At 46.1% G+C, this 13,795-nt stretch overlaps 1 protein-coding gene across 1 annotated transcript in view; it reads right to left on the bottom strand.

Annotated features, from left to right (window-relative positions):
- LOC136572010 (sodium/potassium-transporting ATPase subunit gamma-like) overlaps window positions 1–13,795 on the bottom strand; it is a 49,440-nt gene that overhangs the window by 18,235 nt on the left and 17,410 nt on the right. Inside the window, exon 2 of the mRNA XM_066572633.1 lies at window positions 1,062–1,097. Within this exon, the coding sequence (XP_066428730.1) occupies window positions 1,062–1,097 (36 nt within the window). The remainder of the gene's footprint in view (window positions 1–1,061; window positions 1,098–13,795) is intronic.

Here is a 13,795-nt window from a genome sequence, read left to right on the forward strand (position 1 = left end):
TCACTGAGCAGTGAAGAAGCACATCACTTGGACAGATTAATCCATTTTTTTGCAAACAGAAGTCTGAGAGGAGACTTAATAGCTGTCTACAAATATCTGAAGGGCTGTCACAGTGCAGAGGGATCAGCCCTATTCTCATCTGCACAAGGAAAGACTAGAAGCAATGGGATGAAACTAAAAGGGAGGAGACACAGATTAGATATTAGACGGTGAGGGGATCAATGAGTGGAACAGGTTACCCCGGGAGGTGGTGAGTTCTCCTTCAATGGAAGCCATCAAACAAAGGCTGGACAGACATCTGTCTGGGATGATTTAGTGATCCTGCACTGAGCAGGGGGTTGGACCCGATGACCCTGGAGGTCCCTTCCAACTCTACCAGTCTATGATTTCTATTGCACCATGCTAAAGGGAGGGTCAGAATTTTGCATAAGCAGCATGAATCGATGAACCCTTCCTGTCATCTGCACAGAACATGTCCGCACTGCCATCTAATTTGCGGCAACTACAAGAAGCTTCTCCACCACATGAGCCAATATTCCTGTAGAACAATATACTGCCTAGCAGAATCTACATCACAATGAACTACTGCGGTTCTCAAGGCCACAAGAAGTCCAACGTACTACTAGATGGGGGTCCCTAATAAAGCAGCCATTCAGTGTGTGACATTACTATTTGGGTACTGTTAAGTATGTATTATTTTGGAGTTATATAGCGGTATTTATGTGGATACACACATAGGAAGGCTCTGAGACTCACAATGTGTGCAATCCATTGCAACTCTCACATTATGTCACTCCAACTTTTCTTGTTCTGGCACAGTCAGTATTTCTAGACATCAGTGGTGACATTCAGTGATCCCAACCATCTACTCCATTCAAGGTGAACCTGAGCTCCAACTAGGCACCTCATTGCAGAAACCTCTGTACAGCCCTTGAATTCAACGATCACCTGCTACTAGTCTGGGATATCCCTTGTTTTAGTGGGTGGAAGTATTGTACTGTATAGTCGGTCTTCATGGCAAGTCCTCATTACGTCCAATGTTCTAGAAGGCATCTACTTACCGTAAACAAAAGGGTCTTCATTTCCATATATGTTAACTGCAAGGAAGACAGAAAAAGCCAATGTTACATTGATATAACGATCACATGATCTGTGCCCCTCCCCAAATACAAATGTATGGATTCCATCATAGCAGCCTCCATGACAGTACCAGCCTACAATGGAAGACTGGGAATTTATGACCTTGATGTATTTTGTCGAATTCAAACCTTGGATAGAGATTCCCCAACCCCCCGTATAGAAGAGTGTAAAACACTAATTAATGAGTCTATGGAGCCACTGCTTCTGATTGGTTAAGCAGACTTGTTTTCGATGATTGACATAGCACTTCCTGCCCTTAGTAGCCGTCCACCCCTATGGAGACGGTCCCCGTTGGTTGTCTTGTAGTGGAAGCCTTGGCCACTCGCTCTGGCACGGCCTGCTCTCTGTACTGTGCTGTGGGGCCAGGCATACAAGGGAGGGAATGATGCAGAAGACGTTGTAGAGAGGAGGATAGAGACAAGAGGAGGAAGCTGAGTCCTGTCCTGTCTGCTGACTTCTCTGCGGCTGTCCTGGTCTTCCTGCATGATAATGTGTGTATAGTGTATATGTTCATCATGTGTGTGTATCATGTATGTATATGTAATAGGGTGGCGGTAGTAACTCTATTATGTTTGCAAAGTTATGTTCAAGAACTGTACCTTTCAGAGGGGAGGTCAGCTATGGTGAGCGTGGGCTGGCGAGTATCACGTGCTGCAGGCGGGCCAGTATCAGCTGCTGCAGGCGGGCCAGTACCAGCTGCTGTAGGTGGGCCAGTACCAGCTGCTGTAGGTGGGCCTAAGGCTCAGTAAGTGAGTGTGAGGGGATTCGGCATGGGGCTGCGTCTGAGAGGTAGTTTGGGGACTGAGAAAAAGCAGAGAGCCCTGTTGCCGGAAATATTTTCCCTACGGGAGAGGCAGTATTAGTCCAGCGGACAGTAAGGCCTCATGTCTACGGCACGCGTAGATTTCTGCAGCGGATGCACTGCGAGGCTTCATTAAATTGATTTTTTTACTGCTTGCGGGATATCGCAGATTGTGGGTTTTTTCCGCACGGATGCACTGAAAAGATCCGCAACCAAAGTCCAGGGTAGCCCAACGCTTCAATCCGTGAAATGGACCCGTGCCGCTCAGGCTTACCAACGCGTTTCGGGGGAAGCTAATAACTCCTTTATCAAGCACTTGTAGGCTTCATAAGATCGGGGTGTAGATGTAGAGTCCAACATTACCTCTAAAGAAATGTGGGGTGGGGTTTGTAATTCCCACCATTTCAAAATTTGACAAAACGGCGGGAATTTCAAACCACACCTCCCGCGTTTCTTTAGAGGTAATCTTAAACACATTCCACCCTTCGATTGAGTCTTCATTTTTTATATGTTATGCATCACTTATAAATAAAAAACTAGTTGTTTACCCAATTACTACGGCGTTGACCATTTGGCGTATCTGGATTAAGGCGGTGCTCTCTTCTTGGGGCCCCTCTGTAAATAAGTGGATTTATTTTGTTTTGAATATTAGCTTTAGTGCTTGTAACCCTTGGAGCGCCGGGACTTATTCTCTCTTTTTGCGCCTCTGAGATATTAGAGACCCCTTTATTCACTTGTTTTGTATCACCGCGTCATCGTCAAGTGCTTTAATGCAGGAACCGCAGATACGATGTGCGCCAGGTAGGACAACCTTCAGGTCTACCACATCTTCCTCGTAAGACTCTGCCTTGGGTGCGTTCTGGTTGCCCCTTGCAGAGAGCCGATAACCGATCCTGCCTTGATTATGCCCGTCCTAGCTGAAGCCAGTGGATCTGCCCTACTGGTGGGTCTGTGTGCGAAATTATGATGTGGAAACTAAAAAGCAGTGACGTGACTTCTTTTTATTTCCCATATCAGAATTCCACGTGTAAAAGCCACAGGTTTTGACACTTTTTTGAGAGATTTATGATGAAAATTCCGCTGTGAACATTCGCCTAAAAGACGTTCACACGAGTCGTAATCCTCTGCGCAAAAGCTAGCCGCATCAAAATCTGGATGTCTAGTGTGGATTTTTTGGTTTTGCGGCTGAATTGCAGTGGCGACATCACCATTGAAAATTCACAGCGATTCCAGCGCAAATCCACATCAAAATCCACATTACACATGTTGGTGCAGATATGTTCCACACAGAATATCCCTGCATGTATGAAAGCACACTCAGATGGGTGTGGGAACAACTACGCCCGGCGGCATGCAGAGTAGCTGCGCTTGACTAAAGACAGGTGACAGAGCAGGAACCAGGGAGCAGGGGAGTATAAAAAAATACATCAGCGGTTGCCTGTCTCCCCTCAGAACAGCAACATAACTTAGTTTATAGGTTCCCTTTTAGCTCGACACGTGGCGTAAAAAAAAAAAGTAAAAATAAGTTGTGGATTTACTATTTTATCCATTTCCCCACCCAAAAAAAAGAATAAAACCCAAAAATGGTGCTAATAATTAGAACTTGTCCCCCAAAATACACAGCCCAATTCAGTTACATCCAAAGATTAAAAAAAAGTTGGAATGCCACAACACTGACATATTGTTTTCATTCCAGAAAACAGATTTTTACTGTGCCTAGTAACATAGTGTGTGAGGCGGAAAAAAGGCATCTGTCCATCTAGTTCAGCCTGTTACCCCCCATTGTTGATCCAGAGGAAGGCAAAAAGTATAAAAATCAGACATATACAGTAGAACCTCAACTAACGTCATTAATCCGTCCAGAAGCAATGGACTTTAGTAGAAATCAATGTTAGTTGAGGACATTATTTCCATAGGAATTAATGTAAATCCAATTAATTGGTTCTAGACGTTTCAAAAAACACACCAAACCCCATTTAATAGGGAATAACTCTGGTCTTTAATACCAAAAACAATAACAATACTGAATGAATATAAAACACAACTGTAAAGAATAAATTAACATAGCAGGGATATCATTATAGCAGTACGTATCACTGTGTTATCTGTGCTTTGACATAGGACTGCAGTATTTATTTGCAAACGTTTCTTTACTGTACTCATCTGTACAGTACTTACATTTTGCAGTACAGTGGGGATTCAGGAGGCAGGCAGCGTTCAGCCGGCCCTTTGGGGATTCACCTGCTGTACTGTTTCAGGCCTCGGTCACACGGGCGTTTTTTCCCGCGATTTGTGGATCGCATAACGGATGCGCATCTGCAAATCGCGTGACAGGGGCCGACGATTCGCTGAAAAAGCTGCACCTAGCAGCGTTTTCAGTGAAACCGCCCCACACTGCCCGCTCTCCTCTGCCACACAGCTGTGGCAGAGGAGAACGATGTTCGCTAATTGAATTCAATGGAGCTGGCAATACAGCCGGCTCCATTGAAAGCAATGGGCTGCCGGCGAGCGCGGGATGAATTTTCGGAAAGGGCTTAAAAATATAAGCCCTTCCCTGAAAATCATCCTAAAATGTGTAAAAATTAAAATAAAGTGTATACTCACTATAGATGAGCGACTATACTCGCTAAAGGCAATTGTTCGAGCGAGCATTGCCTTTAGCGAGTATCTCCCCCGCTCGAGACAAAAGGTTCGGGTGCCGGCAGCGGGCACGGAGCTGCGGGGGAGAGCGGGGCGGAACGGAGGGGAGATCTTACTGCTCCCCCGCGCCGGCACCCGAACCTTCTGTCTCGAGCGGGGTAGATACTCGCTAAAGGCAATGCTCGCTCGAGCAATTGCCTTTAGCGAGTATACTCGCTCATCTCTAATACTCACCTTTTTCCTGCAGCCGGAGTTTAGCCGCGTGCGGCCGGCAGTTCTCCTGAACTGCTCTGTGTAGTATTCATTTAAAATCCCCGCCTGCTGAATGAGCTGCCTCTGATTGGTCACAGCCCTCACCAATCAGAGGCAGCTCTCACTCACCCATTCATGAATGGGTGAGTGAGTGCTGCCTCTGATTGGATGAGCGCAGGGACCAATCAGAGGCAGCTCTCAGCTGTCATTCAATAGCTGAGAGCTGCCTCTGATTGGTCCCTGCGCTCAGCCAATCAGAGGCAGCACTCACTCACCCATTCATGAATGGGTGAGTGAGAGCTGCCTCTGATTGGTGAGGGCTGTGACCAATCAGAGGTGGCTCATTCAGCAGGTGGGGATTTTAAATCCCCGGCTGCTGAATACTACATAGAGCAGTTCAGGAGAACTGCTGTCCGGACGTGGCCTAACTCCGGCTGCAGGGAAAAGGTGAGTATACATTTTTTTTTTTTTACACATTTTAGGATGATTTTCAGGGAAGGGCTTATATATTTAAGCCCTTCCCGACAATTCATCCTGCGCTCGCCGGCAGCCCATTGCTTTCAATGGAGCCAGCTGTATTGCCGGCTCCATTGAATTCAATGGGCGAACATCATTCTCCTCTGCCACAGCTGCAGATAGGCGCGTTCTGCGAATCGTTGTGTCCTATAATTGATCGCACATCCGCATAAAAAGCGGACATGTCACCGATCCCATTGAGATGCATTTGGTCTATAGATCTGCAGATCGCAAGCGCGTCTGCAGATCGGACCAAAAAACGGTCGTGTGACCGAGGCCTCAGGAGGCAGGCAGACACAGCAACACTCAGCCGGCACTGTGGAGAGGGGAGGGGCAGGAGTAGGTGTGCGCTGATGCAGGAGAAGCAGGAAGTGACCGGCATCAGCTGCGCGCCGGCTCACTGAGCGGCGCCCGGGGTCATGGAGCGGTCGGCGCCCTTATCTGAGGAATGCAACTTTATTTGAGGGACCGCCGCTGCCCTGACACATCGACTTAAGTTGAAAACAGTGTTACTTAAGAGCAATGCTACCCAAGGGTTTACTGTTCTATACTATACTATACTATACTTGTACATATTTGGCATTGCTGCAACAATGATAACCTGCAGAATAGTTATGTAAGTTATATCACATGGTGCAAGCGGTAAAAAAACAACACACACACTGAAAGACAGTAATGCATTGACCCTCCAAACCCCCCCCCCCCAAAAAAAATCCCTAACTATGTACCTCCTAATGGTGGTGTTGAGACAATCAAGCCCTCCTATATCTATATACATGGTGATATGTTGTGGCTCTTTAAATGTGAGAACAAAAAAAACTAAGACAAGTTGCTGCATTCTGAAGATCTAAGAATGGAACAGGTAATATTTTCTTCTAACTTGAAGGTGAGCCCTCAGGGTCAATCTTGCTGGTGGGCCCTAGCCCCCCTAGTCTGACACTGCCTCCGCCGCCTACCCTGTGGACCATGACATTATAATGGAGCCCACACTATTATTATCTCCCTTCTTTTCTCAACATCTGTAGCAAAGAACGAGGATGGGAATGGAAAAATCTAAGATTACGTTGTACTTTGCCTCCAGTCTCCATGTCCTTAAAGAGTCACAAGCGATCCTTAAGGGTGAAGTTCACATTTACTCTGGTATCTGAATATGTTAATGTGTTAAGGGCTCCGGGTAAAGAGTAATGTAAGTCATTTCATCTCCCAGAGCTTGATCTGCAGACTTAAAGGGGAACTCTGACTTTAGGTAATGGAATTCTCCAGGCTCCTTTCATTACCATTCCATGATATGGCCTCAGGTTATCTATGTGACTATTAAGGATATGGGGCACTTCTCTTTGTAGAATCCCATCTGTACATTTTTGGTGACCAAAGTCATGGCAAACACATGAGTAATCCCCACTTTTAATACACTCATGGTAAAAAAAATCAAGGACATAGGAGTTGTCGAAATTGAATAACAGTTGGATCTGCTGGTGCTTGTTGGATGATCAAACGTTCCTCTTTACTGGTGGTCTGTAGGGGGCGTCCTGAGCCCAGTCACCTTGTGTGCCCTCACACATCCACTGGCCCAAACACCTCCTAACAGTGTGGACAGACTCTCCTCTCTACTGGTGGTCTGTAGGGGGCGTCCTGAGCCCGGTCACCTTGTGTGCCCTCACACATCCACTGATCCTAACACCTCCTAACAGTGTGGACAGACACTCCTCTACTGGTGGTCTTTAGGGGGTGTCCTGAGCCCGGTCACCTTGTGTGCCCTCACACATCCACTGGTCCCAACACCTCCTAACAGTGTGGACAGACACTCCTCTACTGGTGGTCTTTAGGGGGTGTCCTGAGCCCGGTCACCTTGTGTGCCCTCACACATCCACTGATCCCAACACCTCCTAACAGTGTGGACAGACACTCCTCTACTGGTGGTCTTTAGGGGGTGTCCTGAGCCCGGTCACCTTGTGTGCCCTCACACATCCACTGGTCCCAACACCTCCTACCAGTCTGGTCAGACGCTTCTCTAGTGGTCAACAAGCTCCACACAAGCGGAAGAAGAGGTCACTACACACAAGTTCTTGGGAGCCTTTTATAGGCCAAGGGGAACCACTTTTAGGGCCTCCGGTGACAAGACCATTCGTCTAATCACTCCACAACTCTCATCATTTATATATTTGCCTGAGATGGAACTGCAGGACAAGTTTTGCAGCAAAACGTCAATTTCTTCTAGGGGCGTGAGTGTACAGGCAAAAGCGTATACACTATTAGAGAAAACTATGGGGCTTTCAAAAAGGGGGCTCTGTATCATCCCATATCTTAATGAGAAACTGTGCCAGGATTCCCTCTAGGAGAAGGGGCAAACAAGTACCAAGTCATCCTGTCCCTGGTGGCTGCAACCAGCAACACAAGGATTTTTGCACTGCCTGTGGACCCGGCCAAAGGGCTTCTTCACATGGGCGTAGGCACAATTGTGAATGATATTTTCTTGCACGCGTATCAGGGTTTTTAAGATCTTTTTGCATCCACAGGGCATGTTTTTATGTGCGCAGGACAACCAGGTCCAGATTTAAATGGCTATTTAGCCTAATGAGTTTCAGACGTCTTCTTTTTTCAGTGGAATTGCGCAGCATATTGTGTATCTCCCTGTGTATGGCGTGTGCACACACCACATAGACTTCTATGGTGACCTTTGGTGTACAAATTCACACAAAAATAGAGCATGCTGTGTTATTTGTGTGTGCGCAAAAAAGGGACATGGGAACAAACCCATTGAAATCAGTGGATTCTATTTTCTGCGTACTGCATGTACAACGTGTGCAAATACGTCCATTTAAAGGAGCCCTAAGGCTACGTTCACCCGGGTGAGAGTTTTGTGCAAGGTTTGTTTGTTACGAGTTGTTGAATCAAAAACCTCGCATCAGCATTAAAACCGCACGTTGGTAAGTGCGAAATCGGGTCGAGTTTCTCGGTGCAACAGATGGAGTGGATAAGACACAATTGACCATTGCTCTCAAGTGATGGATTTGTGCTAGATTGCACTTTGCAATAGGATGTAGCAGATCTGATAGGTCCATCATAGAAGGGGTCTGCAAGCGTTTCCTGGTACATCAGGGGGCCTTTCCCAGGGTTCAAAACTGAGTGTAGTATTCCAAAAAAAATACCATATCTACCTGAGGAAGACCCCATTCTGGAGTTGAAACGCATAGTTTTATGTCCATTAATTTTTGTTAATAAAAAGTTAGATTAATATCTGGATCAAGTCCTGAACTATATCCGTCAGTGCTTGTGGAGCAGGGCCCCTATCAGCTAGTTCTTTTTTGGAACGGTCAATAGATGGTCATCAATCAGTTTACGGTATGCATGTTCATGAAATCTCATCCAGACTGCTGGTATTCTAAAAAGCTGCTGATTTCCTGCAGCCAGTTCCGCTATGGAAAGTCTATAGGATTTCCACCCCGTGTGAACATACCCTTAGGCCACGTTAACACTGCGTAGTTTTGTTGCAGCGAAACATCCTTCTTTCCCCAGACACCATCTATTGGGGGAAATCTGAGCAACTCTGTAAGTTTATACAAATACTTGCAAATATTTGCACAAGCAAATATTTTTGCACCAAAAGAAGCTGCGCTCCTGTAATGGACGCAAACTTTCCGAGGATGAGGGAAGGAATTGGGAAGCGTTCCAGTTATAAGAGATGGCGGAGAGAGCCATCGAGAACTTCATGAAGCTGTCCAAGAATATGAGCAGCTGAAAGACTCAGTGGGCTGCTAACTGTCTGGAGCAGCGCTGGGCTGTTGCAGACGTTTGTATTGCAGTGTCACAAAGGCCACAGCTAGAGGGACGTTGCCAGAGCCATTACAGAGACTGACCCATTATTCTACAGCTTATCAAATCAGAGACCAGCAACAGACAATCTCTGTACCCCCATAACCGTGAAGAAGACGCTGGAGATCATAAGTGAGGAATTGCCTTAGTAAAAATAAAGTGAGCGCACACAAACAAGTAGAGACAGACAAGTAAGCAGGCCTGCTAGGTAGAGACTTTGATATATTACTCAGTTCATCATTGTAACTTTACGTTAAAAGGAACTCTTCGTTAATTACAGATTGTGTGGGGATAGCTGCTGTTTTTTTTGTTGACATATCCTTTTCTCTAGAGATGTTACTTTCCCGCTTGATGGGTATTTGTCTGCACCAACTGTACACTGCTTACCGTGCTTGCAAGTGTTGTGATCATTAGATAGTGATAATGAGGCCTAATTACTAAACATTAAAGTGTTGCGTAATAGTTAACTATCTTTCATTTATCTCATTGAAGCTTATCTACTTGTTGTTATTATTTGTAATAAAAAGCTATATCTTTGTAATCTGGTGTCACCCTTTTATCCTGAACCTGGTGGCACCAACATCTTCCATCATCCATGGTGCTTATTGGCAGGTTCAGATGAATAAACACCAATGTGTTTGTGGGCCATAATTCCTGCTCTTCATGATGGGTACGTTAAGAAGTAGCTCGTTAGCATTTGGGGTGGAGCCAATGCAATGCCAACCACCCCAGATGAAGCTGGCAAACACGTGGCATGTCCTGGGTGAAGGTGCCTGGTCTGGCATTTTCTTAAACCGTGAAACATCCGCGTTCTAATAGGGATTCACTCACAGTTATCACTTCTTGCTGATCGTGAACTTCAGAAGATTTCTTAGAACTCGCTTCCCATTAGGTTGGTTTTATTTTTCCTCCCTTTTTACAAGCTCACATCTGTCCTCCTTTCATGTCTGTGTGTAAACAAATATGAATCGTAGACTTTCATCCGCTTTTGGTTTGGCCGCAGTTTTTCTTGCGTTTATCTCTTCTCGTTTTTTAACTGATCAAATAATAAAGATGAATTCATGTGTTTGTTAAAGGGGTTGTCCCGCGAAATCAAGTGGGGTTATACACTTCTGTATGGCCATATCAATGCACTTTGTAATATACATCGTGCATTAAATATGAGCCATACAGAAGTTATACACTTACCTCCTCCGTTGCTAGCGTCCTCGTCGCCATGGATCCGTCTAATTTCGGGGTCTTCTTGCTTTTTTAGACGCGCTTGCGCAGATGGGTTTTCTCCCTTCGACTCTGCTCGGCAGCATCAGCGTTTTGGCTCCGCCCCCTTGTACGCGGCATCGCGTAGCTCTGCCCCATGACGTGTGCCAGTTCCAGCCTCCTGATTGGCTGGAATCGGCACGTGACAGGAGTGTCTAATTCTGATATCTTCTTGCTTTTTTAGACGCACTTGCGCTGTGCGGTCTTCTCCCCTTCTGCTCGGTTCAGGCACGAGCGGCGTTCTGGCTCCGCCCCTTCTACGCATCATCACGTAGCTCCGCCCCGTCACGTGTGCCGATTCCAGCCAATCAGGAGGCTGGAATCGGCAATGGACCGCACAGAGCCCACGGTGCACCATGGGAGAAGACCCACGGTGCATTGTGGTTGAAGATCCCGGCGGCCATCTTGGTGAAGGAAGAAGTAGGAAGAAGGAAGACGTCGCAGAGCAGGGATTCGGGTAAGTAATATATATATATTTTTTTTTTAACACATCCCTTGGGTTTGTCCTGCACCGAACGGGGGGGCCTATGGAAAAAAAAAACCCCGTCTCGGTGTGAGACAACCCCTTTAAATGCATAGGTGGAAAAAGAGGTGAGGGGACTTGGTAGCAGAGGGTGCCCCTTGTGTTATGTTCAATAGAACCTAATAGCTACGGGATAACATAGCAGATTTCCGCCGCGTAAACCGCAGCACAAATCCGACTGTGGGAATTAGCCCTTAATGTAGTAGCAGATTGCTTCATGTTGAAGGTTCTTGGTCGCTAGTGACCCCTGGTGGATAAAGTACTAATGTGTTAATGTGCAGCATTATAGGGAGGTATTGTGGCTATATATTCCAGAGAACATTATGGCTATTTATTACTACAGGGGGACATTATGGCTATTTATTACTACAGGGGGACATTATGGCTATTTATTACTACAGGGGGACATTATGGCTATTTATTACTACAGGGGGACATTATGGCTATTTATTACTACAGGCGGACAGTATGGCCAGGACTGGTGGTTGTACCCACAGCAAAAAATCCCAGTAGGCTGGCTGGGACTTTTAAATGTGGCAGCGGAAGTGACAAAAAATAAAGAACTCCTTCTGGCTGCCGGCCACTGCAGTCCACACCACACAGGTCCAACGCTTACTTCCACGTTGCATGATCGCATGATCGCTACTTCTTTATCCCCGCCCATACCAGTGCTGATACCACGGACTGGACATAGTGATCATGTGATTGCACAACACAGAAGGAAGCGTGGGACACGTGCGCACAGACTGCACTGGCCGGGGGAGAGAGAGAAGTAAGTATGTGGGTTATTTATTTTAATGCATATCATGGGCATGGTGCGGGAAGAGAGCCATTACTATTAAGAGGAGCGGGCCAGAAGAGGCCAGAAGAGGTATTATTAGTAGAAGGAGGAGGACAGAAGAGGCATTATTGTTAGAAGGAGGGGGCCAGAAGAGGCCAGAAGAGGCATTACTATTAGAAGGAGGGGGATAGAAAAGGCATTACTATTAGAAGGAGCGGGCCAGAAGAGGCATTACTATTAGAAGGGGGGGGCGAGAAGAGGCATTACTATTAGAAGGAGGGGGCCAGAAGAGGCATTACTATTAGAAGGAGGGGGCCAGAAGAGGCATTACTATTAGAAGGAGGGGGCCAGAAGAGGCATTACTATTAGAAGGAGGGGGCCAGAAGAGGCATTACTATTAGAAGGAGGGGGGATAGAAGAGGCATTACTATTAGAAGGAGGAGGACAGAAGAGCCATTACTATTAGAAGGAGCGGGCCAGAAGAGGCATTGCTATTAGAAGGAGGGGGGATAGAAAAGGCATTACTATTAGAAGGAGCGGGCCAGAAGAGGCATTACTATTAGAAGGAGGGTGCCAGAAGAGGCATTACTATTAGAAGGAGGGGGCCAGAAGAGGCCAGAAGAGGCATTACTATTAGAAGGAGGGGGCTATGAGGCTTATTATTAGAAGGAGGGGGCCATGAGGGGCATTACTATTAGAAGGGGCCAGAAGAGGCATTATTATTAGAAGGGGCCAGAAGAGGCATTACTATTAGAAGGGGCCAGAAGAGGCATTATTATTAGAAGGGGCCAGAAGAGGCATTACTATTAGAAGAAAGGGGCCAGAAGAGGCATTACTATTAGAAGAAAGGGGCCAGAAGAGGCATTACTATTAGAAGGAGCGGGCCAGAAGAGGCATTACTATTAGAAGGAGGGGACCAGAAGAGGCATTATTATTAGAAGAAGGGGGCCAGAAGAGGTATTACTATTAGAAGGAGGGGACCATGAGGGGCATTACTATTAGAAGAAGAAGGCCATGAGGGGCATTGTTACTGAATGCAGGCCAGGAGAGGCATTATTTTTGCCAAACAAGGTCCAGGTAGAACAATATTGGGACATTGAAAAAAACTTATACAGTGTTAAAATAAATAGAAATTGGATACTCGCCTATCCTGGACACTGCCTGTCCAGCGCTGCAGCTATGGTGCCTGCCACATGAAACCCAGAAGAGGCAGCAGGCGGTGATGTGCCGCTTAACCACTCACAAGCTTCAGCAGTGATTCTTCTATGACCGCTGAAACCTGTGAGTGGATGAGCGGTCATGTGGACAGCGAATGTCAGGTCACCGCCCGCCTCTTCTGGGTTCTGCGTGTTGGTCATCATGGCCTCAGCAATGGATGGGGATCAGCGAGGCTAGATAAGTATTTAATTTCTATTTTATCCCTGTATAAGTTTATTTTAATGCCATGGAAACCGCTTTATGGATGCCATGAAGGGAATTATTACTGAGTGGGGGCATAAAATGGGGCATCGTTACTGTGTATGTGGCACTAAAAGTGGTAGTTACTGTGTGGAGCCTATAAGGAACGCAAAAAGGGGATACTATTATGTATTACTACTATATGGGCACTATGGATGGGAAGATTGTATACAGGTGTGGAAAAGAAAGGCAGGTGGCTGAAAAATTCAAGAATCAATGATGTCTGTGTGTCAAATTCTGCAGAGACAGCTTATGGCTGGGAGACATTATGATTGTGGTCTGGGCCAGATGGAGAAGAAAGGGGAAAGTGAAAGGCCTCAGTCAGAGGGGGATGTCACCTGTTATCACTATAGGTAACTGTAATGTAATCACTGAAAAAGTCTGCAGAGTGCTTATATACTGGTACTACTGGTATGTATCGCTGGATGGGGATTATCTTGGTCTTTGTGTGCTGTTTTTTCAATAACACTGAAAGCATTATTTGGTCACAGTATGTGGGTATTATGTGGTTCTTGTAGTGTTATTATTGGTAATATTGATCTTTGTAGTGGTTAGTATTCAATAACAGTAGGGTGGTATTTTTCTGTCACTATGTTGCGGTAATACGTGATCA

Source organism: Eleutherodactylus coqui, chromosome 6 (genome assembly GCF_035609145.1).
Source record: "Eleutherodactylus coqui strain aEleCoq1 chromosome 6, aEleCoq1.hap1, whole genome shotgun sequence".
NCBI lineage: Eukaryota > Metazoa > Chordata > Amphibia > Anura > Eleutherodactylidae > Eleutherodactylus > Eleutherodactylus coqui.